The sequence below is a fragment of the Hippichthys cyanospilos genome, chromosome 11 (assembly GCF_059441005.1).
Source record: "Hippichthys cyanospilos isolate Australia breed blue-spotted pipefish chromosome 11, RoL_Hcya_1.0, whole genome shotgun sequence".
NCBI lineage: Eukaryota > Metazoa > Chordata > Actinopteri > Syngnathiformes > Syngnathidae > Hippichthys > Hippichthys cyanospilos.
This window is the reverse complement of record NC_142379.1, coordinates 703,554-727,964: the sequence shown is the minus strand read 5'-3', so window position 1 is coordinate 727,964 and position 24,411 is coordinate 703,554. Positions and strand designations below refer to the sequence as shown.

At 47.1% G+C, this 24,411-nt stretch overlaps 1 protein-coding gene across 4 annotated transcripts in view; it reads right to left on the bottom strand.

Annotated features, from left to right (window-relative positions):
- robo1 (roundabout, axon guidance receptor, homolog 1 (Drosophila)) overlaps positions 1–24,411 on the bottom strand; it is a 161,972-nt gene that overhangs the window by 25,303 nt on the left and 112,258 nt on the right. For all 4 annotated transcript variants that reach the window (XM_088426899.1, XM_088426900.1, XM_088426898.1 and 1 more), the window contains 6 exons: positions 16,162–16,319; positions 9,746–9,866; positions 7,302–7,440; positions 7,104–7,231; positions 2,161–2,285; positions 1,465–1,636 (listed from right to left, as the gene is read on the bottom strand). In XM_088426899.1, coding sequence (XP_088283025.1) covers positions 1,465–1,636; positions 2,161–2,285; positions 7,104–7,231; positions 7,302–7,440; positions 9,746–9,866; positions 16,162–16,319 — 843 coding nt within the window. The remainder of the gene's footprint in view (positions 1–1,464; positions 1,637–2,160; positions 2,286–7,103; positions 7,232–7,301; positions 7,441–9,745; positions 9,867–16,161; positions 16,320–24,411) is intronic.

Genomic DNA, 24,411 nt, shown 5'->3' with positions numbered 1-24,411 from the left:
TACTTAGCTAACTTGCTAGCTAGTTAAAAGGCAATTAGCAACCAAGCTTCATTGCTACCTATCTGTCTATCTAGCTGTCTATCTTGCTAGCTAGCGAGTCATAAAGCAAGCTATTGACATACTGTAGCTATTTTGCTAGCAGCTAGCCATCTATTTTTCTTTAACGCAGCTAATCTATCTATCTCAATATTTTCCTATTACTATTTTTCTACAGATCATGAACACCGTGTTTCTATACGGAACATTTTCATCAAGTAAAACATACTATATTTAAAATAGAAATATGTAATTGGGAAAATATACATATGTATTATATTGCGTCGACATACTGAATGTTTTCCAGTTGACATTGGCGGTACAGGAGCAATTTGCTTATTTGCAATGCGCACGCCGAACGCCCAGCGTGGCTTTGATAAAAATTGCGCGTGTATATTTTTGGGAAGAGCGAACGGCGCTCCCTCCCGCCTCCCTGGATGACTAATAATGACGGTTCTTTTTCACGGGCGGATTGATGCCATTCATGAGCCGGGGCCAATCGCGCACGTTTGCGTTTTGCCCACCAGTGCTAAAACCACTGTGGGCGTGACCCCTAATGACCTGTTCTGCGCCGGCTCTCTCACTTTAATCACCGTTATTATGATTATTATTATCCAGAGAATGAAGGCGAGATGGCAAGGTGAGATGGCACACGAGCAGGAATGAGGACAAAGATGGCTGCGCGCGCGGGGGAAGGGGGGGCAGAGGTCACCAGGGTTCATTTTTGGGGGACGAAAAAAGAAAATAACTTGATCGTCGTGTAAATTTCTTTGCTGGATTTTGTAAAAGGAAGCAACATTTTATGAAACATATCCATAAAACTAGGATTATATTTTAAGGTTTTTGGTTGATATTTGATGAAAAAAATGTATGTTTAATATTGAATTGCGCAGCTCCATCTAGTGGTTACATAACGCAACCCCTGTTGCTATTGTAGCTTCTATTCTATGCGCCTTATAATTTGGTGCACCTTATTGTCCACAAAATACGGTAATAACATTTGACAGACTTACCTGATTTTTTTTGTTGAGATTCCCTTTAGTGCATCTCCATCAAGTGGATGCACAACACAACTGTCGCTTCTATTCTATGCACCCTATGAAAACTCTTTGAAAATAGGCCGTTCATTGAAGGTACTTATCTGATTGTTATGTTGAGATTCCCTTTAGCGCAGCTCCATCTAGTGCCTGTATAACGGAACCCCAGCAACTACTGCGGCTTCTATTCAATGTGACTTATAATGCACTGAGCCTTATGTTTGAAAACAGTTTAAAATTGGCCATTCATTGAAGGTGCGCCTTAAAATCAGGCCCGACTTATAGTGAAGAAAATACAGTATATTAACACTGATACATTGATAGGTGTAGCGACGTCAAAAATGGCTGGCAACTGGATGACGGCGAGGATTTGGCCGAGGCTGGTTCTTACCGTCGGTGACCTCCAGCAGCGCCTTGGTGATGACGCTTCCGGCGATGTTGAGGGCCTGGCAGCTGTAGTAGCCCACGTCAGAGCGCTCGGCGCCGGTGATGGTCAGATCCCCCGTCTGCGACACGGAAAATCGGCTGGACGCTTGGGGCGGTTGGTAGGAGAACAGCAGGTTCTGAAGGGCCGCCGAGAAACACGCGCGCGCGACCAATTATTTCTCCGTCCCTTTACGACGCTTTGCCTTGTGTCGACTTTCGAGCAAAAATTTGCTAGCTCATTGCTAAGAACTCGAGTGAAACGCCATGGGCAAGCTACGGTAATCAACATAGACATTTCAACGACTGACATGTTGACAAAATCATGCATATATTCTTTATCCTCTGCCACCAATATTATGGCATGTAGTAGGGATGTCCGGATCACAATGTTTTTTTTTTGTTTTTTTTTGAGTCTCAGTCACCTGATATTGAGGACGGTTCAATACCATGGCAACATTATAACTCATTCAATACCAGGGACGTATTTTTCCATTTATTTTTATGCGTCCAGACATTCAATCCCAGATACTTTATTGAATGCCAGGGACGTAGTGTATTTTCATGTTTTTTTTAAGAGTCCAGAATGGACTGACAGCATTTCCATGCTGATTTTGAGATAAGGCTGATTTAAGCAATGTAACTCTTATGTCAAGGCACATACCTGACTTCCTTCCCGTTGCCAAAAAATGGCGGGTTGAGGGTTGCCGGTGGCCTCGCACTGGAAGGTGACGGTCCTGCCGACGCCCACCACCTGGTTCCTCGGTCTTACCACAAACGCGGGCGGCACTGGAGAGCGACCGACAATCGAAAATTAGCAAGCAACTGAGATGCTTGTAAGACGGATCGAATTTGGACTCTTGGCAAATTTTGTCGAAGACTTGGTTCACGAGTCGGAAAAGGGCCCAGGTTTGCGGCCGTCTTGTGGCATTTTAAAGCTAGTACTTTTTTTTTTGGTCTTTAGGTTTAATTTCTCGCCCAGAACAAATTTGGACTCATGGCAAATATGTGATTTATTGAAGAACTTATTTGGTTTATTTTGCCGTCATTTGATTTCACTGGTTGATATCAAAAAGGAAATATCTTTTTGTTTTGCGTGGAATTCCAAGCGAACCATCAACCATGCAATGATGTAGTTGCCAACTTTGCACGGCTAACCGCTGCAAATATGCACGTAAGGGTTGGCGGCTTCCAGCTCATTTGCATACGCGAGAGATCGGAGCGTTCAAATTGACACGGGAACTCCGTGCTGGGCCTTCCGTGGGGCGGGCGACGCCACCTTATGTGCTAGTTAGCATCCAGGGGCGAGCTAAGATTTTGCGCCTACTAATGCGCTTATGGGGACAAAACATGTCCTTTGAAATAAAGGTCTCATTTGTCTGAAAATTAGACGCGCTGTTTGGATATGCATTGAAAAAGGGAGGGGGGGACAACAAGAGAAAAAGACATTTTACCTCCGCTTTCTTTACCCTCTGATTTATTTTTTTACCGATTTAGGCTCCAACAGAGACATGATTGGCGTGAGGAGTGGTGATGGGAGGAGGATGGATGTGGGGGTGGGTGGGGATGGGTGGAGTGGCGACAGCTTCCTGTCTCGGGTGACGGGTGACAAGTCAACTTACCAGATGTGACTAAAACAAAGGAAAGAAACAAAAAGACATCAACACAAAAGCTCAATGAACAATGTCAAAAGAAGCTCGCGTCCGTGGGGACGAAACATCTCGCAATGTTGGACACTGCGGGCGACATCCGGACGTGCATCATTTAGCCAAACATAAACCACCCCTCAAATTTCCGTTCAACTCATTTTGAAGCTTTGCTGTTGCGTAAGAGAGCGATCGATCGATCGATCGATCGATCGATCAGGCCGGTTATTAAGCCAATACTCATACCGATACCAGGTATTCATGCTCAACCAATCCGGATAAAGAAAAATTGAAAAACGACTAAATGGGAGAAAACTAAATGTATATAAGACATAGATTGCTAAAAACGGTTTTAAAATCATTGGAAACAATTTGGAAAATTGCATCTACTAGGATTAGATATAAATTGGCACAGAAAGAGAAAATTACTATTGCTGTTGTTTTTTTTTTAACCAAATTATGTTAATCATTTTTGTGATGACTTTGTTGAGTTGCGAATTGGCTTTTCTAAAGGTCAAAATGTATAGATTTTGGATAAGGAGAAAAATTTCATTTTGGCTCTAGTTTGTTTCATGTAGAGTATATATTATTTATTTTTAGGAGATGATTATATTTTATTATTATTATGTATTGGAATATTTCTGGTGCACAGGGGCATAAAAGGAAGGTTTGACACATAGCGGAGAACATTTGATACACAAGGACACAAAGAAAATTTTGTATTATGAAAAAAAAAAAAATTGGCAGGATGATGGAAGATTCCCAAAGATTCAAATGAGGATCCCCTCCCAAGAGCTCCATAAAAAGGCCGGCCTGACGTCGACTCGTCACTCGCCGCCTCGTAAATCTTGCGCCGTCGATGCCTCGCCTTATCTAATCTATGCGCTCCCACGGAAACATAAACGCCGTCCGTCCCGGTAATGATATCGGCCCACCTGGCTTGCCCCCCCCCCCCCAAATCTTTGACTCATTTGTCCCCTTTAAAGTGCCGATTTGCATCGAACTTCACATACACACACATATCTACACTGTATATCATTGTTTTCTTTTCAAATCAATAGCAAATTAGTTGGAACATGAAGCAAGTTACGGCATTGTTGGGTGTGCATTGAAAAGTGAGGCAATTTTTCAGCAGGCAAACATTTCACAATCTATTACAAAGGCCATGAGAGACCAGCACAAATGTAGTTTTTCCGGTGTTTCATAAATAAAAGACTGCACCCTTTGAAAGAAAGGTAAAACGTGAGGCCTGGCAGCGCGGCCCTTTTTACGGCTCAACTTCCCGTCTTTTACCTTTACTGCAATGACATGCAAATAAACATCCACGCGCTCATTTTGAGGCTTTTGGCAGTCAGAGCGCCCAGTAGGGGGCGCACTCCAAAACCGCCGCAAACCCCCAAGGCGCCAACCCGGAAAGGTTATTAGCGCCATATCGGGAGCATTAACAAGATGAATGGAAAGTCCCGACGGGGATTGCCGGCGTGCGCCGGGACCGTCGCCGAGCGGGGAAAAACACATGCGAGCGTACGCGCGCAAACGCTGCTTCAAATGTGGCCACCCCGCTGGGCTTTGGTCTCCTTTATCAACAGCGCGCACGCCGCCGACAAGAAAGTTCCCGTCGAGGCGCTTTGGCCAGGGCCGCCGCTAACGTCGCTCCGGGGAGCGCCGCGCCATTCCCGAGCGTTCTCCGCCTCGATGAAAATAAAGACCACTTATTTTGCGAAAAAAGCATTAATAGGCTTCAGCGCGGCTACAACAAACAAAGCAAAAATTTCCTAAAGTCTCCGAGTCCAAAGGGAGAAGGTCGAGTAAACATTTTCAGACTATACTCTAAGCCGAAACTTTTTTGGGGTTAGGTGAGATGATGAGCGTCAATTCTCCAAAAGCCGGTCAAAATTAAGGCGAGCTAAAACCCGAATGCTGCGCAGGTGACAAAAAAGACGAAGGTAAACGCTCGAAAGCTTACGCGGCGTTAAGATAAGAAAATCAAAGAATAACCCGAAAGCGTGGCATACGGAACTTGGACTAGCATCAAAAACAAAAACCAAGACGCGGCGCCCCTGCCAGGCAAGTCCCGTAAAATCCCCCGAATAATCGAACGCGAGGCGAGTGAGTCCCATCCGCGCGCGCGGCTTCCAGCCAAAGTCTCGGCCAGGCTTTGGTGGCTTTCCGCCATCAATTAAGGCCACTATTTTTCTTGACGTGTTTGGGAGTCCCGGCGAGGCGCGGCGCGGCGCGGCGAGGCGCGGCGGAGCGAGGCGCGTGTAAAACAACAATCGGCCAATTTAGCTAGTAACGCGAGCGAGCGGCCGGCTCGGAAAGAAAAACAGGCCCGGGGCGGCGCTCGCACACTGCCTGCATTGTTTGGCCGGCGGAGGGTGTCAAACAACCCCCCCCCCCCCCCCGTCAATGGCGTTTTCTCATGCTACGTTATATCACAGGCCCAGTCAATCACGCCGCCGCGGCCCCCACATTCAACGCGGGCCGTATTAGTGCTTCGCTTGTGCTTGCGATCCATTGAAAACACCTTAAAGATGAATTCCTACCTTACCAATGCAATAAGACATATGAAAAATGGCGTAATTCGCCAAATATAGAACCCAACTTTATTTTGGGGTCAAATTCTGGTATTCCACGTCATGACCCCACCGACCCTCCCCCAGCCATCTACATGTTGTCCTGTCTTGTTGTTGGGGCATGTGCAGGGATTTTTTGTTTTTCCCAGAATTGAGCCACGCCCTCTGTTCAGGGCATGGCTGAATACGTTTTTTTTTTTCTAAAAAAAAAAATGTTTTTTTTTTACCGGGATATGTCTATCCATTGGGTAATGACAATAAATGCTATGTTTTTAGCATGTAATGCGAAACTTTGGTGAATGATATTTGCAAGGACGTCGAACGGAATTCGCCAGCGGAAAATGTTTACTCCAGCTCTACATGTTCCCTCTTTCAGAAAAATTGCGACACTCGCGGCGAAGCTACATTGGCCAATTGTCAAGATTGCTGTCGGCGGGGAAAATGTCGAAATAATTGCAAGGGGTGACCGCGTGAGGATGAAGCGGACATGTTTGCAGAACCTCACCGGGGAAAATCTGGCCAGTTCCCCATCGCCAAGACGTTCCGCGTGGACGGCGAGCCCCCCTCCGAAGCCCCCTCCCGCAACCCCATCGGTTTGCCGTTAAATGGCCCCTGTGTTCCCCGGGCGTCTCGACGGGGCCCGTTTCGGCCCGGCTCCCTACCTCGGGGTGGGGTGACCCCGCCCCCCCCAGGTGACCCCGAATGGCTTCTTTCTAAACGCTGGCGTTCTGTGACGGGCCGCTTTATATTCCGGCCATGTTAAGAAGGCATCCAGCGGAGAAGGCCACAAAAGATGCATGCGTGTTTACAAATAGCATGGCGCAGGCTTAAGCCCTGGGGGGACTTTGGACCCGACTCGGGCTTTAAGATGTTTTTGATGTTGTGTGATGTCAATCACCCTGTCAGTAACCCTGTCAAATTTAGCCCATTTCGGGTTCATTTACTACCATTAAAAATTGGACCCCAATTTGAGAGCCACTGCTCTATTACGGAATTGTAATTGGAACTTTTTTAGTTCTGGTTAGTTTTCCAGAATATTGTGGCACTACTGCCTTAGTTTGAACTTTACCAAAATAAAATATGTTGCAAAGAAAGCAGGAAAACAATAGATTGCTTGGTGTTCCAATCCATTTGCTCTTATTTTGAAAAGAAAACCACACTGTTCCTGTCACAGCATTAAAAGAGGTTTTCCAATACTTGCAGAAACTTAAAATCACAAAACCGCCATTCGAGTGCAGACAAAAGACTATTAATATTTATATTCTATATAATTTATTTTTGATACGCATATTTCTTATATACAAAAAAAAAAAGACAGCGTATTCACGAAAGCCCATCCAATGATATGAAAACGAATGAATTGCGAAAGGCATATATGAGGTTACCGTGGACGGTGAGGCCGGCCGAGGCCTCGGCCTTGCCCACCATGTTCTCGGCGACGCACGTGTAGGAGCCCGCGTCGGCCGAGGTCAGACGGCGGATCTTCAGGGTGTGGTCCTCCCGGATCTCGTACCTGGCCGTCAGACCGGCCCGGGCGTGAGTCCGAGAGCGCCGGCGGCCGGGACGCGGCGCGAGATGGGCACCTGGCTTTGGGGAGCTCGCCGTCGTCCTTCCGCCAGCGCACCGTGGGCACGGGGTCGCCGCGCGCCTCGCAGCGGAACTCCGCGCTTTGGTCCACCAGCACCACCTGATTGCCCGGCCGACGCACGAAACTGGGTCGCTCTGTGTGGATGAAAAAAGCAAAGCGAAAAAGTCAAATCAATGGAAAAAGTACTAAGGAGGAGGAGTTATTTGAGATACGAGCCGTCTCGTCGATTTTTCGCTTTGTGTTAGGAGCCAAAATGCAAGGCAGACACACCAACGCACTTTCAAGTGTCTGTTGAACCGGACAAGCAAAACACTCAAATATTGGAAATGTCCAATATGATATTTTTAGATTGGTACCAGTACAACAACGCAATATTTTAGTACTCATTGATACCTAGTATCAATACTTTGATATTTTAAATGTTTATTTAACATACTGTAATGAAAGCGCTTTCTTTCTGGAAAAAGCTGATGAATTCATCGCTGACATCTATTGCTTAGGAGAACCGAATGTCAGATGTTTGAGTCTAAGTATCGGTGTTTGGTATCACAGGCCTCCACGACTACTCAATAAAACAGAGGTGCTCAAATGACCCATTATGCACCTTAGGGGTTTTTTTTCAACGTATTTTTTCATCATTATTAAAAAGGGTTGTAGCGTGATAATGGTTAGAATAATAATCATCATCAGCAGACCTAATTGAATAGCTTTTAAGGCGATGAAACCCGAGCACTTTTCAAATTAACAGCAAATTAACTGGATCGTTAAGTAACGTGTTGCTAAATTATGCCATGGTGTCTTTTTTGCAAAATGTTTTATTTCGCTAAGCAGACAAAAATGTATTCACGGTGTTTAAAGTCATTTCAAGGGCGGAAATATGGGAATAAATTGAGCGAGGAGCTTGGTCCTACAAGAAATTAAACTCATAGTTCAAGCTCGCAGTGGCTTCGCGCTCCTTTTATTTGCTCTTAAACGAATTGGATGGCAGTCGCTTGCGCTGAGCTGAAATTTTGTTAAAGGTTATGTTGACTGGAATGAAAACCATTTGTTAGAAAGAACAACAGAAAAAAGAAAGCGCCACATTGAGTTGGAATCTCCAGCAGACGCTTCAAGTGATCCTAGACGCAAGAAAGTGGATGCAATGAAGACGGAAGAGTGGCCGAGCCAAACGCGGGAAGGTCTCCCCGTTTATCGGCGGGGACTCTCTCGGGCAAATTCTGCCGGGCCTCCAAGGAGTCGGGGATAAAATCCCCCAGTCAGGAGGTGTCGCTGGGGGGGATTCATAACTTAGAGCGAGAGATTAGAGGTCATCTCGCACTCTTATCTGATTAAAGGTTACAGACGCATCTGGATTGTCTCCTCGCTCCAAAAAAAAAAAAAGAGCATAGCCCAGCGTGGTTCTTGTGTGTTTCCGCGCTGGAGAGTGCAGCTGCAGGAAAAGCAAAGTCAAAACCGGAAGAGTCCATCCTTCTTGGATCACTGGGCCAAAGGAGGCAAAGCCACCCAGCAAGGCCAACACGCTGCCACAAGATGGTCGACAACCATCATCAGGTCCTGCCAGCTTCTGGCTGCCCCTGCTAGGCAGCTCGGACTCATTTCACAGAACGGACACTGGGACTCGTGGAATGCATTTTTTGGGGCTTGGAAACCGGACTTAAACTCGTCCAGACGCAGGACTAAAGACTCAGGACTTGACTCCGACTCTTCTTTTGGGATATAACCAGTCTTGACAGCGCGGCTTTCTCTAGTATTTACTCTACAAAGTATCTAACGTTGACGGCACGGTGGAAGACTAGTTGGGACATTCGCATCACAGACTTTGAACCTGAATAGTTGGACTTGACTTGGACTGATTGTCAAAGATTTAACACTTGACTTGGGCTTGGAATCTAAAGATTTGGACACAACTTGGACTTGTGGATCGAAGACTTGAGACTTGATTTAGACTTGGGACCAAAAGTCTTGGACTAAACTTGGTATTGCGTGTCAAAGACTTGAGACTTAGGGGTCCAAGTCAAGTTTCAAGTCTTTGATCCACAAATCCAAGTCTTAATTAGGATTCGGACTTAAGACTTGCCTTGGAAGCTAAAGGCTTGGACTTTACCTCAGGGAGTTGAGACTTGACTTGGACCCTTAAGACTTGGACTAGACATGGACTTGTGCAACAAAGACTTGAGACTTAATTTGGGTTTGGCCTTTCAGACGTGCGCCCATCTGGATGGCTCAGTGACCAAAAGTCCAAGTGCTCAAATCTTTGCTGTTTTATTTAGCTTTTGCCGCTGTTGTTTTGCTCTTGCTAGAGAAACTCACAAGCAAAAAAAAAAACAAAAACAAAAAACACAAAAACAAAAAACAGCAAAAGCATGCCGGTCCACGCGGATTTGACTTCATGGGCGCCGGATTGTTCGAAAGCAAAGACAAAGGGTTGACGTTAATTACCGAGCACCGTGAGTTCGGCTATTTCGCTCTCCCGTTCGCCGACCATGTTGGTCCCCACGCAGACGTACTTCCCGGCGTCGCTCTTCCTGGCGTTGGTGATCATCAACTTGCCGCTGCGTATCTGAGGAGGAAAAGCGGGGAAAATGAATGATTTCGCTGTGTGCGGCTCAGGCGTCTCGCCGAGGCGGTTACGACCGCGGCCGTAAAACAGCCGGGCTCCGTCAAAAAAAAAAAAAAAAACCCTGCTGAAAGGCCCCATTCATTCCCAGCGCCTCTCGGCTTCCACTTAAAGTCTAAATCACTATCGGTCGGCCTGTTTCCCCTCAAGGTAAGCTGAGCCAAAAAACACTTTGACAATCCAACGCAAGCGCCGGCTCCCCCCGCCCACCCCGGGGAGCACCTGAAGCTCCGCGGAAGCTCTTTTCCGGCCGCCCCGAAGAGCCGCTCATCTCTCCGACGTCGGTGAGAACCTCGCGAGTCTTTCCTCGGACTTCCTTTCCGAGTACGTGACGAGCGGTGGACGCGGGCGGTCCGGGTCCGGGTCCGGGTCCGGGTCCGGGTCCGGGTCCGGGTCCGGGTCCGGGCTCTTCCCAGGGCTTGGATTACAGGCCAGAGGAGCCGCTTTGTTCTCGGGCAGGCGGGACGAGCAAAGCGAGCGGCCCCCCCCCCTTCTCGGCTGACAACTACACCGGGCCAACAATAGCGCGGGGACCGACGGCCTCTGTATCCCGGCGGGGTTTAACCTTTAAAGCGCCCGCGAGGCCGGGATCGCCACCTGCGGGCCCGTAACCGATAGCCTTATTAGCCAGCTAACTCGCGACTTGGAATGACGCGTAGTAGACGGGTGGCAGAACAATCCTTGCGGTTTACCACTGCAAAAACCTTTTGTGAAAAATGGTCAAATCCTCTTCGACTAATCAAAGCAAATGCTGATATGTCGAAGGCCGCCTCGTTTCGGTAGTTACCGAAGCCCTGTCTCCATCCGCGCCGTCTACCTTACTCTTCTCTACGCTACTGGACAAAATCCCACTTTTCCAGAAAACAAACTGCCACGAACATGTTTGAAAAACGCGATGTGAATGCTTTGGAGCGACGGGCGTGAAACAGATTCAAATGTACGGCGACGCAAATCCACCAAGAAAACAGCTTTGTGTTGTCTATTTGCCAAAAAAGGATACGTCACAGCAAATAAGCAATTTGATGAGACATTTCTCTGATTTGTTTTGAACCCAACCGAGTCAAGGTCGACGACGGGCTGACAACACCCATATATTTCCCGCAGAAAGACCGTGGTTGCGGCTTGCCAGAATATTACGCTGCACTGCCATAAAGGTCCACCGACGGCCAGGCCGGGAATTGCAAATACGCTACGATAAACCCATTTGGATCTTTGGTTGGGCAAGTTCGGCGGGTCTTTTTAAAAGATTAGTTTTTTCATGTCCGCCCAAGACTGACAAGGCGTACTTTGAGGAAATCCTAAAACTGCATTTGCAGTTCTTGAAATGAATCCATGTACCATAGCAAAAAGGAGGCCAAGAGATCTGAAGAGGATCCAGAAGGCGCCCTGTGGTGCTGGAAGAGTTTGAAGCAGTCCCAGGGATAAAAATCCCATCGGGTGTTGGGGTTTATAGTCTTTGTTCGCCTATGTCTGAAGCCCACTTCTAACGCAATTGTGTTTTTGGTTTGTTGTTTTTTGCCTGGATTTAAAAAAAAAAAAAAAGGCTCATAAGGGATTTGAACCTGAACCTCTCACACCTATAAAAATAAAAAAACAATAAAAAAAGAAGAAACCGCCATAGACCAACAAGCTCGGGCTATGTGCAAACCGAATTTGGTTGAAGTTGGGAAATTTTGTAAAATGTAAATAAAAACAAAATACGATTTGAAAATCCTTCATATTCAATTGAATACACTACAAAGACAAAATATTTTAAGTTCAAACTGATAAACTTAATTGTTTTTTGCCAAATAAAAATTTACTTAGAATTTTATGCCTGCGATTTATTACAAAAGGTAAGAGGATCCCAAAGCTTTCTTTCCCCCTTGCTGATCTCTTCCAGCCGCTCATGTGTGATTGACTCAGAAGACTTACTCCGCAATGACAAAAAAAAAAGTAGTACTGTTCTCACCTGACCGGCCAGTCAATCATCTCAAGGGGCACTCCTCCAAGTCACGGGCACTCCTCCAAGACGTGTTTGGGTCTTCGCTCGATAATCGAGCGAGAGACCAGCAAGGAGGAAAGAAACCTTTGGGATCCTCTTAGGGTAGGTCCGTATTAACGGTGAAAAACGAGGGATTTGCTGTATTCCCAAGTCCTTGGTTTAGTTTGCGGGGTTTTGAACACGACTTCTGGCTCCATTTTTGTTCAACATCGAGATCAATGTCAAGAACGGGTTCATCCGAACGCTTGCGCCCCGGGATCTCAGCTCGGGCCGAGAAGGACGAACGAACGCTTTGGTTATTTAGTTTCAGCTCAAGTCGAATCGAGTCGGGGCGCTGGACGGGTTTTAGGTTGAGTGGTGGATAAAAGCCGTCCCGGTCTTTTCAAATCGGGAATCTTACCCCGAGACCATGGAACCGCACGCTGGAATCGGAGAGGACGTATTCACGGGACTTTCCATTGTTTGGTATTGACGGGGAAATGGGGGGGCCGCGCTCTATTTGGGGTACCCTGCGGCGCTACCAGGGTTTGAAGTATCATTACCTTACTGTTTGTTTGAGCAAAGGCTTAACAAGTACAACACTGCGACACGCACAAAGGGTCTGAGGTCAGCGCCGTACAGAGCGCAGAGCCAGCGGCGAAAAGGGTTGACGCGGGGTGGGGTGGGGGGGTGAAGTGAATAATTCTCCTCTTTTTAACTCTGGATTGCTCTTTATGGCATTGATCTAAATAGTCTTTTAATGGAATCAAGAGATATTTTTTTTCTCCGTTCTGATCGTACTTTCCACAAATCATCTTTATTCGTATTTCTGATCGCCTATTAATAAAGTTTGACTGACGATTGTTTTGTTTTGATTCCCTTTAGCGCAGCTCCATCTAGTGGATGCGTAACGCAAGCCCAGCCACTACTGTAGCTTCTATTCTATGTGCCTTATAATGCGGTGCTCCCTATACATGAAACCGGTTTTACAATAGGCCATCCATCGAAGGTGCACCTTTTAATTCAGTGGGCCTTATTGTGCGGAAATTACTGTGTTTGGATTGGTGGAAAAGCAGGGACTGAGTAAACGACGCCCCCCACCTCACACAACATGCTGAGCATTATGCCTGCGTTGTGGGGAGATGGCTCCATCCTGTCTCTTCATTTTTTTTTTTTTTTTTGCCTCGTGCCATTTGGCAATGCTGATAATGTGAGAGGTTCCATTCAGCGCGCGCCCTCTTTTGTGTTAGCACAGCGCTTCATTTTGCAGGCTGGTGATTAGCTACAAGCACAGCACAAAAGCAAGCACAATGGCGCAGCTGCGTTTTGGGGGGATTTATGACAAATGGACCAGAACCTTTTCTCAATGTTTGCAAACAATGGGCTACTTCCGGTGACTGCAAAATTGTCTGACTACTGCTGCATTAAAAAAAAAAAAAAAAAAAAAAAAAATATATATATATATATATATATATATATATATATATATATACATACAATTATAAAATAATAAATTTATATATATATATATATATATATATATATATATATATATATTTTTTTTTTTTTTTTTTTTTTTACATTTTTCTTATATTTTATTTTTTTGAAAAACACTTTATATTGATTTATTCTATGATTTCTTTCTCTTGGATTTATTGCTAAAACTTGCCAGAGGTGTCTCTCCAACACACAGATGGGAAGGTCCACGTAGTTTTTGCACGATACGTCAGTTTGTCCGCGGACATATCTGGAGGCGCGGCGAGCATACGGCGGAATATTCCGAGCGTCTGCGGCAGCCGAGCTCATCAAAGGACCCGTCGCACCCCCCCGCTGCAGTTTAGTCGTTAGCGCGGACCCTTCCTCCCGCCGCGCGGCATGCCGGAGCATGCCGTCTCCATGGGAACTGCGGAGTCTCTCGCCGTTTGGATTTTTTGCAACGTGCCTCCCGAACTAAAGCCAAGCCCCTTTTATTTTGGGCGTACATGCTAATGACATGCTTGCCACATGCCTATCTTCGCTCCGTCACGCAAAGCGCTATCGCCGTGTGTGACCTTTTCACAATGACCTCCCCAATAGGCAACGAGTACGTACGTAGTATCCCCTGCTGCAAAAAGACGGGAGAGAGGTGCGGTGGTGCCGAGTGGGCGGGGGGTGGGGCGGGGAGGCGTATGAGCCCATTTGTTTCTCTCCAAACAAGATTATGCGCTTGTTCCTTTCAATTACGCCGCACGGACGGCCAGCGCCGACTTGAAGAAAAACAAGAAGAAAAGCCAGCACTTGGACATGTTATGAGTTGGACTCCCCACCTCATGTGACCTGTGCGCACAGTTGTTGTTTTTTTTTTTTTTGTCTCCAGTGCCCCCGCAGCATCTCAGCATGAGCTTTTGATGATGAGCGGCTGTTCGGACTTAGCCAGTGGTGACGTCGAGACTACGGAAGAGGATCCTTTGGAACGGCCTCTTCTTTTTCCGACAAAGCAATCACACGCGCGTAACACAGTGAAAAGTTGCCGCAACATGACTCAGTGAAAGTCACTCAGTAAATCAAAGGCGTCATACTCGTTTTTAACGCGGGCCACATTGTCGTTACGCTATCTGTCAGAGGGCCCCAATGACTGTCAAGTCCAATACATTTTGTTTGTTCGTCCCACACTTCTGTGCTTTTGGAATCAGAGGCTGCCTCCAAAGGAGAGATTGGGAACAAAAAAATGCTTGTTACTTTTCCTCACAATTTTGTTAAAGTTAGGAAGAAAGGAAGGCGAGAAAAAGATAGAAAAAAGAAGGAAAGCATGTGAAGGAAGAAAGGAGAGAAAAGGAGAGGAAAGAAGAAGGAAAGCGAGGAAGGAAAAGGAGGAGCAAGGAAGGAAGCAGTGAAGGAAGGAAGGAAGGAGAGAAAAGCAGACAACTTGAGAAACTTGAAGTCAAGCCGGTATTTGGCGGGCCCCCGGGCCTCCGCTTTGACACCCGTGCAGTAGATCCTCTTGCAAAACGTTGGGCGCTCTGAGCATTTGGACCCATTCACACAAAATGAAGAGGAAACGTCCTGCGTTCATTACATTCGTACGTATTTACTTACAATAAGGATCAAACATTTAAGCACACACGTATCGACGAGTACGCATTTGTAAATACTTGCAAATGCGTTCAAAGATGCTTGTAAGCTTGAGCAAAAAACAAATGTGATGACTTAAGCATTTAGCCAACAACCTCATAAGTTGTTTTGTCAGAGGCTACACAATGAAATTGTTCTTCAGTTTCCCTTACATTCCACACAGAGTAAATAATAAAGTAGGCGATAAAAAACTGTAATAGGGCAATAAGGGCACTAATAAACGAATAGACTCTCATTCCGAACATAATATGGAGTAGATGGCGTGAAAGAAACTACTATATATACATGTGAGGATGATGGTGCGGATATCATATTTGCAAGTAAATATGACAAAGTATATTTAAATATGCCGGTAAGCTAAATGTTCAAAACTAGCATTTTTATTCATAATGCCACACACCTGTTAAAACCTTGCGGCGACACGGGAAAAAAAAAATGCTATGTCGCGATTTGTAAATGAGATGATGTTGGCGGAGCGTAAAGTGCGGCGCGGCTTGAAAAAGTGGCGTTTTCTCTTGCCTGGCCGCGCCGCGCCCTCCTGCCTATAAACAGAATGTTTTACACCAGCATGCTGTTATTACGCCTTTGAAGGAGCGCATAAGCAAAAATGACATTTTGTCACAGCCGCCAAAACGGCAGCCAAGCTATAAAAACAACATCCAAACTCGTAACGTTTGCCCGTAGCTGCTGAGGCCATTTTTTACATTTTTCTTTTTTTTTTTTTGTCTGGAGCTTCGCATGACTTTGAGAAACAAAGCTCTTTTACAGGCTGCTTTGGCAGTGTCCAAACCACGGCTCGCGGGCCATTTGCGGCCTGTCGTCCACATTTTAGCGGTCCGCGGCATGTACTAAAATTTCATTTTGACATGGTCCCTAATCCTATCTAAAAGAGTCATGAATAGGGTGGGAAAAAAAGCTGCATTATATTGCCGATATCACGGGTGTCAAACTCAAGGCCCGGGGGCTAAATCCAGCTCGCCACATCCTTCTGCGTGGCCCGTGAAAATTCATGTCAATTAGTTCCAAATTTTTAACTTGTTTTGTATCATAAATAATAAAGTTGAGATGTTACTTTCCTCGTCATATTGGCCCAACAAGGGATGTTGTAGCTACAAAACGGCCTGCGACAAAATAATGAGCTAATCAATGTTTCGACAAACCCACCGTGATCCTTTCATCCCGATCGTCGATGTTGATGCCGTCTTTTTTCCAAGAGATGGTAGGTTCCGGATGCCCGCGGGGCGGTTGGCACTCCAGGACCGCCGGCTCTCCGGCCGCCACGATCACGTCGGCGGGGTTCTGTCTGAAGTCGTCGCGCAGAACTGCGAGGAAAAAAAAGAAAGAAGGAAACATCTGCCGTTAGCTGCCGCGACACCAATGAAAGCCATCATAAAAGGAGGACGAAACAGCTGGCAAACAGTTTTTGGGCCCCTGAAGGCGCTTCCTCGGGACAACGCGCAGATCGGCCGCAACAAACGATGCCTCTGGGGGTGTCGGGAACCCCCGTACCAAATAAAGACCAGCTCGCGCGTCTTAAATTAAAACCCAACTCCCCATCAAGAATTCCCCCGAGATATGATTCCGTCGCACCCAACTCCTGTCGCCGTGCGCTTCCCTAAACTTTAGGGCCGCGGCATTTGGAACCAGGGGCTGCGCCAATCAATAAAACCAGGATTTGGCAGAATGCGTTCCAAGGCGCCGGCAGGACATGACTGCAAACACATTTTTGTCCGTTCTCCTCGTGAGCAAGACAAAAAATCGAAAGTCTCTTGTCTTCCTTCCTTGTGCGTTCTTTATTAAATGTTCTAAATTGATTGAACCTGGCACGCCCCTCGTTCAATCTACGCAGATTTCACATGAAAGCGGTCAGCGAGTGGAATTGACTCATAATCTCGTTGGGAAAAATCTTTGGACTGGCTTGGCAGAAGGGAAAGCAGAGACGCTATGAAAAAGTAACGACACTGCGCCTTCCAGCTTGACTGCATGAATTTGTTTTTTTTTTTAAAGCGCGCTAGTAAATTTCAGGCCACACATGCAGCGCACGTATGCGGTGTATATGTCCGCACGGGATAAATAAGAGGGATTATTTGTAGCTGTTTGGGGAGGTGGGAGAGCGCGTCGGCCGGCCTGGCTCACGCTCGTCCAAATGCCGGATCAAAGTCGGGAAAGCTCTCACCTCAACGCGGCGCCGACAAATTCCCGACTCTGGTCAAGGCCGCCAAAACGCTCGCGTAACTTCCGATCACTGGAGGTGGCAAAAGCATGCAAGCGCTTAATTTTGCGGCGTTTACAGTTTTTGATTCCTTCAAATGCTAATGCTAAAAACAGAGCATTTTACCCCCATAGTGACACAGGATATGGACTTGCACATGTGTGCATACACCCATAGCAATATGGGGGGAAAAAAAAGACGGAAATACAACGCGTTCAATTGGATTCGCTGATGGCTGCATAAAGTATGTTAAAAATCTCCGGCACGCCTCGAGATGTTCCAATCGAAAGAAAGCAGGCAACATGAGTCACGGGGAGCCCCCCCTTCCATCTGAGGCGCACCAAATCAGGGACGCAAATGAACGAAAGACAAAGTGTTTACAGTATTTGTGAAGCCCACGGACGCTCCTCCAAACTAACACCTCTTTGCTGTAAACACAGCTGAGAGGGAGGACAAGGAGGTAGAGGGGGGGCACGGGGGTCACCGTGAAGCCTTTTGTCAAAAGGCCATCCCACCTCGCTCCCACAGTTCCTCTTTTTTGCGCGCTTTCATTGCAAAAGGTTCTCCTGACAAAAGCGGGTGACAACGTCAAGGCCGCTATCTGCTGCCCTGTGCGTGTACGCGCAAGCCACCTTGCTTTTTGCTCCACGGTGGAGACTTTCGTTTACTGTCTTTGCGGGGACCGGTTTGGTGTTTGTGGAGACCTCTTGCACTCGCGGGCCCATTTTGGTGGATGGACCCCGCAAGTTTGGACCTCTTTTTGACTTGGTATTAGCCTATCGGTTTGAAATGGATTTTGGTTGGTAATTGTGATGCTAAGTAATGAATGACTGCGATTCCTCAAATAGAAGACGCGCACTTCATTTTGATGTCATGTTTTGCTATTTTCTACGTTACCATGAATGAGACGCACAAACACTTTGGCAACAATGTAAATAAATCTCATCTTTTGTAAACTCATTTGTTTTCTTGTGTTTCCTTGTTTACAAAAAATACCCAAAGTTGCGCAGCATCCGTTTTCCGCCACATTAATGATTGCGTGTTTACAGTGTGCAAAAAAGACCGCAACTGATAAAGGAGTCAAATGGAAAACCTTTCGTACGTCTTGTATTTGGGGACTCACAGTATGTCATGGAATGTCCCCACAACGATAGAAAAGAAGGGTTTGTGTGTGTGTGTGCGCGCGTGTGCGTTGGAGATAACGAGTCTCCTGGAGAATTTCGTCTCCTGGTGTAAGCCTGCAGCTGTCTTCTAGTGGATAAAATTTCCAGCACTATTAACAGGGAGGCCAGATTGTGTGTGTACGTGTGTGTAAGTGTGTGTACGTGTGTGTGTACGTGCATGTATTCCTTAATGTGTGTAAATGAGTGCGAGTCAGGGAGCAGAGTGTGAAAATGTTTTTTCAGAGAGACGGATTTGTTGAAATATGTTGCTCGTGATGAGATGCTTTGACCCCAGAAACACACACGCACACAAACACTAGTCATTGAATAGCCTGGCTTAAAACCAGCACCACTTGACTATCAAACCCCGTTTGACCCCAACAAATGTTTGCACCCCTTGTTTTCACCCCTAGTTCCACTCCCATCTAATGTTTGAACCCCCAAACCGGGTGTGCAATCTTTAATCAAAACCCTCACTTTTGTTTGAAACCTTACTCAGACTTGAAACCTCAATCTGGCTCGAAACATGCATTTGACACCATACCTTTTCCCCCAAACCCTATCTTGAACCCCAATTCATGTTTACACCCCTAAACCGAGCTTAAAATCTTTACTCAAAACCCTACCACTTGAAACCCCAACTCAACCTCGCTCAAACCATGCATTTGACACCCTAACCGGACTCTGAAAGCTTATTTTGAACCCCAAATAATGTCCGCATCCCTGTACCTGGAACAGTATCACACCACAGGAATACTGTGCAGGCACAGGAACAAGCAATCTTGCGGTGACGCGGCGGGGACCAAAAGTCCCAAGCTAACGCAACTAGCGGGAGGCGGCCTCCACTATCGCGCCTCCGTCACCCCTTTAACTGTATCGCACGCTCGCCCGGGGAGGAAATTGAAAACAGATGTTCAAATGTCAAATGAAAATGAGATCCCCGAGCCGCCCCTCCAAACGTTAATGAAAAGAAAAAAAAAGAAGATGCCTTCATGCCACACGCGAGGCGGGCTGAAGGGATCACACGAGGAAATGAAAGCAACGGCAAGAAAAAGAAAAACGGGAGCCGTCCGTCGGGGGGTGGAGGCCGTCCGTACGGGGCCCGAGTCACCCCGAGCCAAGAAGCGCAAGCGCCTCATCGTTTGTAGGCCGCTGTTGCGTTTTTAGTCCTTTTGATCGTATAGTTAAGAGAATCGCAATCACGAATCACAAATGCCAGAGGCGGCGCCAAAAAACAAAGCACCAATTATTCTTTCAGGTGCGGCCTGGCAACAGTTGATCCACGGACCGGTACCGGGCCGCGGACCGGCGCTTGGGGACCTCTGTTTTAGATTGCCTGAGTCCGACGTTTTCCACTTCAGAAAATGTAATTGTAATATGTTGTTTTCTTTTCAATAAAATCCAACGAACTTCTGCTTTCAAGATGTTTTCTTTTTAGGGAAGTACAAAGAAAAAAAGTATATTTTCTTTGAAGGAAAGCGCAACATTAAGAGTTTGTTTTCTTTTTAAGGAAAGTACACCAAAAGAACGACGCTGGTTGTTCGGGAAAACAAAACATTGGTTGTATGCTTTTAAAGTATGTCTTCTTTTTTGAAAAGTGCAACATCATTTTTAAAATTTTTGCAAAGAAAACAGAGCGTGTTCATTAATTTTTCATCTTGAAATGTGAAACTTTGTTTTATTCCCTGCGCAGTTTGACTAGGAGAGGTTATATCAACACCGCCAAGAGCCGTGGCAAAGGACCCTATCCCAATTTTCATCAAGTCCTCACCTCCTTTCGACCGCGTTACGGACATAGCGAGGGGGCTGGTCAAATAATCACTTTCCTTATATAGTCTTGAACAAACAAAGGTGTAATAACCGACTGCATCGGCGTCTCGTTGCGCATTTATCGGTGGGAGAGGCGGTGGGGGAGGCGGACGTAAAACGGCGGGCGCGACGTTCGCCGACAGGATCGGAGCGCGCGGGGCCCGCCGCCATCGGGCCTTATTAAAACAATCTTTCCGATGAACATTCCTGCTCCCCGGAGCCCCGCCGGGAGACGCCCCGGCTCGCCGGGCTCCTCCTACCGCAGACAAAGACGCCGTGTCGGAACCTGACCCGCGGACGGGACCTTTGGATGAGCTTGTTTTGCTTTCCTGGGAAAAGCCACAAAGTAAGCGCCGCCGACAGCGTTTCGACATGCGGTTTCATTGAGAGGACCGGGACGAGGGGACAAAAGGGGATTTGCGGTAGGACGGCGGAACCCCAAACCGCGGCGGACGGAAAAGATGGCCCCGCCCCGGACGGACGTTAACCGAGCGACTCGTGTCACCTTGGCCGAAGTGCCTCAGCAAACAAAGAGCGGGCCATAAATCCCGACCCGTCTCAGGACAGACCGCGCCGCGAGCCGGCCCCCGGCGCTTCATCAAATTATACTCTGGCCGGCCACAGCGGGGGGGGGGGGCTTCTGGACTTCTAGGACTTCTGTGCTTTACGGGCAGTAAATTAACTTGGCCGTCACGCTATGCCCGCACTCAATGAAAAAAAAAGTTTCGCATCATTCATTTGTCGAGTACAGTGGTTCTCAAATGGGGGTACGCATACGAAGAAACTTGTATTATGAGGATTGGGTTTCCACTGGGACTGTTTTGACGACATGTCGAGCTCGAACGGTCCGGGAAAATTCAACGCAATTGACTGACGAGATGGCAAGGCCGGACGGTATTCGCCACGAGGGACGGCACGGCACGGCACGGTCGGCTGGTGGCGCCAGTAGTAGTTCCGGCGCTTTCACGGCGAAGTCAAGTCACACGGGTGGCGATTAGGACCAGGGGCGATGTTGAAAAGTGGAACTGTGTGTTTTGAACTCTGTGAATGTGTGTAAGAGTGCCCTTGAGTCCAGTCCAGCCAACAGTCTTAAGGCCACCTGAAATGTCGTACCTTGAGAAATCCTTGTCCTCCGGCGGAAGAAGTCCAAATAGCGATTGTTTGGGAAGCATTGACGCCATTTTGCATTTTAGTGGTAGTAAAACATCTGGTTTTGGTCCTGTTCTTCCCGCATAGTCTGTATAATGTTAGAGATTTTTGCTACCTTTGTGGGCTGAATTTTCAACCAGGCGCAGACCTTGTGGAGTTATTCAAGTTGGGGAGTTGAATGGCCAATGAATGCAGTTCATTGTGGCAGCAGCCGCACAAAATCTCCTGGAGATGTTCTTTGAAGCACCCAGGCAAAAGACCAAAATGGCCTTGGAACGGTCGCTTGAAACCAAGACGGCACAGAAATTCGGACGAAATCCGAAACGGACTTTGGGGCTGAACTCTCGCTCGCGAAAGAAAAAGGAATGAAACGCAGCACGGGATACTTCTCGGAGACGCTTCTTTCCCGGGTTTTAGCCCCGCCATAAAAAGATGCTAATACTAAACATTTGTGTTGAAGCGGCAAACCGTCGGTTGCTACTGACAACACGCGGTGAGCAGATGTTGGCCGTGCAGCACGTCAAAGCAACTAATTAAAAGCAGGAAAAAAGTCGGAGGGGCGGAAATCCAAGCGACTTGTTTGGCAAAGTTGTTTTGATGAATTCTATTATTTCTTTCTTTTTTCGGACACCGACTGAGTAAAACGATAGCGGCAGTATGCGGGTAAAAGGCCCGGCGGGGAAAGCGAGCGCTGTTACGGCACATCCCTCAGCCTTTCGTCATGGGCACTTGCGAATTCCCGACATGCTGATGCCTCTCCGATGGCTTTACCAGGCACCGGTGGGAGGGGGCGGGGGGAACTGTATATGGAGGGAAGGGCGGAGACGGGACACGCTGAAAAGGTCAACGCATGGGGACGGAGCACAAATAGGAGCGTGTTGCGAAGCTCCAGAGGGGAACGGCGTTCTTCGTTCAATGGCTTCCACATGGACGCTGAACATTCCCAGATGGACCTTTCCATTGAACCTTTGTTACAACGGCAAGTCACGCCCAGAATTCAGTCGCCAAAGTTGAAGGGACAAAAAAAGAAATCATATGTTGGAACTAAATAGGACACCGAAAAACATAAATCTGCAGGATGTATGTTGCCGTATTTTCCGCACCGTGAGGCACACTGCATTATAAGGCGCATAGAATGGAAGCCACGGTAGTGGCTGGGGTTGCGTTATGCATCCACTAGATGGAGATGCGCTAAAGGGTCAGTAAAACAATCAGGTAAATCCTTCAAACTTTATTGATAAAATATAAGCATTTTTACAACTCTGTTCACTCTCCAAATGAATAAACAGCTGTTTTATTTTGGTACTAGTGCGAAAAAAATCAATTACATTAAAAGCCTGTTCATGCCAAGACGAATCCAAAGTTTGAATGAATACACTCATGATTCAATTAAATATCTTCAGGATTCGTTATTGGAATGCAAAAAAACTGCATAAAACAAAGGTGTGGCTATTTTGAATAAAAAGGATCGATGATAAAGCGTTGCAAAGATCTTGAGAGGGTAAAGGCAACACATCAGGCTAGCATGTTCAAGTCAGTAACTTTGGGTCCCAAATCTTGGCAAGCTTGCAGGCACCGATTAAAACCAAAGAGCATAAAAGGCAGTGAACCAGGAGGCTGAGTCGCAGTTACTCAAAGAAATCTCGCAAACATTTTGAAAAGTCATCAGCGCCCATATAAAAAGCTCCGGCCTTCTGGAGAACACATACGACGCCGTCCCGATCTTCAGATTGTCTGCGCTCCTATCGGCGAATGGGAAGGCCGCATATGCCAATCATCTTTTTTATTGAGAGCGCGGCATGCGAACCGGACTCGCTGGAAACAAAGATGACTTGAACAGATGTGATTGCGACGCGGACGGGACGCAGGCCCGTTTCCTGCTGCGGTCGTGGCAAGCGGGGACATTTTGACCACCGAGCGTTGCCAGCTGTGCGGCTTCGCGGAAATGTGGCGCAAACCTTTAGTTGACGGGGGGGGGTTATATTCTTGCCCCTATGCTTTATGCTTTTGGATTTCAGGATTTCGTCTACATACACTTTCAAGCACCTGAACGCTAGTTTTAGTGTCGCTACCGTGCCCATTTTGGTACGCTGCCTAAATGCTAGGGTCTAACACCGCCACCAAGACCGTTTTAGTGTGCGACCTCAATGCTAGGTCCTAGCATTGACGTCCATTTTAGTGCACTAGCTAAACGCGAGGTCTTAGCGTCACCATCCGCAACAATTTAGTTTGCTACCTAAATGCTAGGTCCTAGCATTGCCACCTTGCCCATTTTAGTGCACTACTTAAATGCTAGGTCCTAGTGCTGCTAACACACCCATTTTAGTACACTAGCTAAACACTAGGTTCTAGCGCCACGACCACGCCAATTTTAGTGCACTAGCTACTGTAAACACTCGGTGTTACCGTCAACACCACCACCATTTTAGTGTGCTACCTAAACGCTAGATATTATTACCACAACCACGCCAATTTACTGCACTAACTAAATGCCAGGTCCTAGCGCCGCCACATTCACATTTTAGTGCAGTAGCTAACCGCTAGGTCTTAGCATCACCACCATTCCCATTTTAGTGCAGCAGCTAACCGCTAGGTCTTAGCATCACCACCATTCCCATTTTAGTGCAGCAGCTAACCGCTAGGTCTTAGCATCACCACCACAACAATTTAGCGGGCTACCGAAACACTCGCTCTAAGCGTCACCACTCCAATTTTAGTGTGCTACCTAAACGCGGACATTTTAGTGCACAATTTTCTACAAATTCATCCACGAGCTCGCGCACTCAGTGGCGCCCTACCCGAGAGGGCCGCATTTGTGGACGGCGCAAAACCAGGCCAACAAAGGCAAACAACTCTCCGTCAGAAAGGCGAGAGCGGCTCAGGAAAGCAACCCGCAAGTCCGCACAATCAGCACGGCGAGTCCTCGCCAAGAGATAAGACCAGTATGACTCACGGGACGGGGGACGCGCCGTTTGATCGCGTCGTCAAACAAATCCCTTGTTTGGCTTCGCCCGGGCCTAAATATGCCAACCGGGGCGCGATAAGGCCGCTAAAAAGCTACATTGTGCTCAACAAAGGGGA